The sequence below is a fragment of the Gadus morhua genome, chromosome 4, assembly GCF_902167405.1.
Source record: "Gadus morhua chromosome 4, gadMor3.0, whole genome shotgun sequence".
Taxonomy (NCBI): domain Eukaryota; kingdom Metazoa; phylum Chordata; class Actinopteri; order Gadiformes; family Gadidae; genus Gadus; species Gadus morhua.
Window position 1 is genome coordinate 43102187 of NC_044051.1, and position 5000 is coordinate 43107186.

Below are 5000 nucleotides of genomic sequence, written 5' to 3' on the forward strand. Positions count from 1 at the left end.
CTGGGGCCTCGCTCTACCACTGAGTCACTACGGGGACTGGAACCCACAACCCCGCCCTGCTGGGGCCTCGCTCTACCACTGAGTCACTACAGGGACTGGAACCCACAACCCCGCCCTGCTGGGGCCTCGCTCTACCACTGAGTCACTACGGGGACTGGAACCCACAACCCCGCCCTGCTGGGGCCCTGCTCTACCACTGAGTCACTACAGGGACTGGAACCCACAACCCCGCCCTGCTGGGGCCTGGCTCTACCACTGAGTCACTACGGGGACTGGAACCCACAACCCCGCCCTGCTGGGGCCTCGCTCTACCACTGAGTCACTACGGGGACTGGAACCCACAACCCCGCCCTGCTGGGGCCTCGCTCTACCACTGATTCACTACGGGGACTGGAACCCACAACCCCGCCCTGCTGGGGCCTGGCTCTACCACTGAGTCACTACAGGGACTGGAACCCACAACCCCGCCCTGCTGGGGCCTCGCTCTACCACTGAGTCACTACAGGGACTGGAACCCACAACCCCGCCCTGCTGGGGCCTCGCTCTACCACTGCTGGGAGGCAGCGTGTGATTGGCCGTACCGAGGATGACGTAGATGTAGCGTGATTGGTTCATGCAGTGGGCGGCGGTCAGGATCATGTAGTGGTTCAAGATGGTTCCTCCGCAGAAGCCTCTGTCCTCCTCGTTCAGGAGGAGAGCCTGGGAGAAGACCAGTACAACCAGTGCAACCATTAGGAACCAGTTCAACCAGTACAACCACTAGAAACCAGTACAACCAGTTCAACCACTAGAAACCAGTACAACCAGTACAACCATTACAAACCAGTTCAACCAGCACAACCACTAGAAACCAGTACAACCAGTACAACCACTAGAAACCAGTTCAACCAGCACAACCACTAGAAACCAGTACAACCAGTACAACCATTAGAAACCAGTTCAACCAGTACAACCATTACAAACCAGTTCAACCAGTACAACCACTAGAAAGCAGTTCAACCAGTACAACCACTAGAAACCAGTACAACCAGTATAGATATTATAAACCAGTACAAATGGTAAAACCATTATAAACCAGTACAACTGGTATACATATTAGAAACCAGTACAACCAGTACAACCACTAGAAACCAGTACAACCAGTAAAGATATTAGAAACCAGTACAACCAGACTAACAGGTATGACAAGTGTACCCGCCACTACATTACATTTACATTTACATTTAGGGCATTAAGCAGACGCTTTTATCCAAAGCGTCTTACAATAAGTACATTTGTCATAAGAAGTGCATAATCATCGCTGTCGGTACAGAAAGGATGTTCATAGAACCAAGTGCAAGTACCACGATCGCTAGGCTAACCCATTCCCCGTGTTACAGCCATGATAGCAGCTACTGCTGTTGCTACACAGTTAAGTACTATAGTACAATACAATACAACACAATACAATACAATACAATACAATACAATACAATACAATACAATGCAGTGTACCAGTGGTGGCCAGCAGGGGGAGGGGGGCTGTTCAGAGTCCACCTCGACACTGTCTTGCCTGTTTAACCGGTTTAACCGATTTGACCATTATATACAGTTTAACCAGTCCAACCAGTATGACCAGTTTAGCCAGTGTAACCAGTTCAACCAATATAAACAGTATAACCAGTGTGCCCAGCATATCAAGTATAAACCAGTCTAAACCAGTCAGACCAGTCTAGTCGGTATGAACCAGTCTGACCAGTGTACCTGCCAGGGGCACTCTCCGGGGGGGCATTCGTCCCCGCCCACGATGCGGGTCTGCCCCCGGTGCTGCGGCAGCACGGGCTCCTCGCGGACGCCGTCGGCGGGGTAGTCCTCTGGTTGCCACGGCAGCGGGCTGTGGGTGGCCAGGTCCCCCAGGTCCCACTGGGAGGCGTTCTCCGCCACGCTGGAGTTCAGAGTGACGTCGTACCAGGGGGCTATCGACCGGGTGCTCTCATGGAACAGAGCGCCACACATGAAGGTCTCTGGGGGGGGGGGGGGTTAGACAGTACCCAGGTCAGTGAGGAGCAGGGAGGGGTTAAACAGTACAGAGACAGGTCGTTAAGGACTAGGTAGGGGTTAGACAGTACAGAGACAGGTCATTAAGGAGCAGGTAGGGGTTAGACAGTACAGAGACAGGTCATTAAGGAGCAGGTAGGGGTTAGAAAGTACAGAGACAGGTCATTAAGGAGCAGCTAGGGGTTAGACAGTACAGAGACAGGTCATTAAGGAGCAGCTAGGGGTTAGACAGTACAGAGACAGGTCGTTAAGGACTAGGTAGGGGTTAGACAGTACAGAGACAGGTCATTAAGTAGCAGGTAGGGGTTAGACAGTACAGAGACAGGTCATTAAGGAGCAGGTAGGGGTTAGACAATACAGAGACAGGTCATTATGGATCAGTTAGGGGTTAGACAGTACAGAGAGGTCATTAAGGAGCAGGTAGGGGTTAGACAGTACAGAGACAGGTCATTATGGATCAGGTAGGGGTTAGACAGTACAGAGAGGTCATTAAGGAGCAGGTAGGGGTTAGACAGTACAGAGACGGGTCATTAGGAGCAGGTAGGGGTTAGACAGTACAGAGACAGGTCATTAAGGAGCAGGTAGGGGTTAGACAGTATAGAGAGGTCATTAAGGAGCAGGTAGGGGTTAGACAGTACAGAGACAGGTCATTAAGGAGCAGCTAGGGGTTAGACAGTACAGAGACAGGTCATTAAGGAGCAGCTAGGGGTTAGACAGTACAGAGACAGGTCATTAAGGAGCAGCTAGGGGTTAGACAGTACAGAGACAGGTCGTTAAGGACTAGGTAGGGGTTAGACAGTACAGAGACAGGTCATTAAGGAGCAGGTAGGGGTTAGACAGTACAGAGACAGGTCATTAAGGAGCAGGTAGGGGTTAGACAATACAGAGACAGGTCATTATGGATCAGGTAGGGGTTAGACAGTACAGAGAGGTCATTAAGGAGCAGGTAGGGGTTAGACAGTACAGAGACAGGTCATTATGGATCAGGTAGGGGTTAGACAATACAGAGACAGGTCATTATGGATCAGGTAGGGGTTAGACAGTACAGAGAGGTCATTAAGGAGCAGGTAGGGGTTAGACAGTACAGAGACAGGTCATTATGGATCAGGTAGGGGTTAGACAGTACAGAGAGGTCATTAAGGAGCAGGTAGGGGTTAGACAGTACAGAGACGGGTCATTAGGAGCAGGTAGGGGTTAGACAGTACAGAGACAGGTCATTAAGGAGCAGGTAGGGGTTAGACAGTATAGAGAGGTCATTAAGGAGCAGGTAGGGGTTAGACAGTACAGAGACGGGTCATTAGGAGCAGGTAGGGGTTAGACAGTACAGAGACAGGTCATTAAGGAGCAGGTAGGGGTTAGACAGTATAGAGAGGTCATTAAGGAGCAGGTAGGGGTTAAACAGTACAGAGACAGGTCATTATGGATCAGGTAGGGGTTGGACAGTACAGAGAGGTCATTAAGGAGCAGGTAGGGGTTAGACAGTAGACAGGTCGTTAAATGTAAATGTATATGTACATTTATTATTGTATTTGTCTATATCTGTGTGTGTGTGTGTGTGTGTGTGTGTGTGTGTGTGTGTGTGTGTGTGTGTGTGTGTGTGTGTGTGTGTGTGTGTGTGTGTGCGTGTCACCGTTGGAGTGGCAGGTCTTCTGGTCAGCTGACAGGAAGTACCCGTCGGTGCAGGAGCAGCGGACGTCGCCGCGGACAACGCGACAGAAGTGGTCGCAACCCCCGTTATTGCTCTCACACAGTCCCGGGATGGCTAGCACAGTGTCAGACAGACAGGTGTATCAGACAGTTGTAGTCAGACAGGTGTAGTCAGACAGAAAGGTGTAGTCAGACAGGTGTTATCAGACAGACAGGTGTAGTCAGACAGGTGTAGTCAGACAGACAGGTGTAGTCAGACAGGTGTTATCAGACATACAGGTGTAGTCAGACGGACAGGTGTAGTCAGAAAGACAGGTGTAGTCAGACAGGTGTTATCAGACTGACAGGTGAAGTCAGACAGACAGGTGTAGTCAGACAGGTGTAGTCAGACAGACAGGTGTAGTCAGACAGACAGGTGTGGTCAGACAGACAGGTGTAATCAGACAGACAGGTGTAGTCAGACAGACAGGTTTAGTCAGAGAGACAGACAGACAGACAGGGTTAGTCAGACAGACAGGTGTAATCAGACAGACAGGTGTAGTCAGACAGACAGGTGTTATCAGACTGACAGGTGTAGTCAGACAGACAGGTGTAGTCGGACAGGCAGGTGTAGTCAGAGAGACAGACAGACAGACAGGTTTAGTCAGACAGACAGGGGTAATCAGACAGACAGGTGTAGTCAGAGAGACAGACAGACAGACAGGTGTAGTCAGACAGACAGACCGACAGACAGGTTTAGTCAGACAGACAGGTGTAGTCAGACAGACAGGTGTAGTGAAACAGGTGTTATCAGACTGACAGGTGTAGTCAGACAGACAGGTGTAGTCAGAGAGACAGACCAACAGACAGGTTTAGTCAGACAGACAGGTGTAGTGAGACAGGTGTTATCAGACTGAAAGGTGTAGTCAGACAGACAGGTGTAGTCAGACAGACAGGTGTAGTCAGACAAGACAGGTACCTATTTCACAGTTGAAGCCCTGGTAGTCTGGTTGACAGAAGCAGCTGTACCCTCCGATGCCATCCTTACACACGCCGCCGTTCACACAGGGTGTGGCGAGACAGGCATCTCCGTCTGAACGCACACGCACGCACGCACACGTATGCACGCAGGCACGCACATACAGTACACACGCACGCACGCAAGCACGCACGCACGCCAATACAGCACACACACAAACGCACGCACGCAGGCACGCACATACAGCACACACACACACACAACACAAACACACACACACGCACGCACATACACACACCACAGACACGCACGCAAGCACACATGAACGAAGACACACGCACGCACGCAAAGGCATACA

At 51.0% G+C, this 5000-nt stretch overlaps 1 protein-coding gene across 1 annotated transcript in view; it reads right to left on the reverse strand.

The window, feature by feature from the left end:
* f10 (coagulation factor X) overlaps nt 1–5000 on the reverse strand; it is a 9610-nt gene that overhangs the window by 2251 nt on the left and 2359 nt on the right. The window contains exons 4-7 of the mRNA XM_030354314.1: nt 4643–4756; nt 3668–3799; nt 1744–2003; nt 582–699 (exon numbers count right to left, since the gene is read on the reverse strand). Coding sequence (XP_030210174.1) covers nt 582–699; nt 1744–2003; nt 3668–3799; nt 4643–4756 — 624 coding nt within the window. The remainder of the gene's footprint in view (nt 1–581; nt 700–1743; nt 2004–3667; nt 3800–4642; nt 4757–5000) is intronic.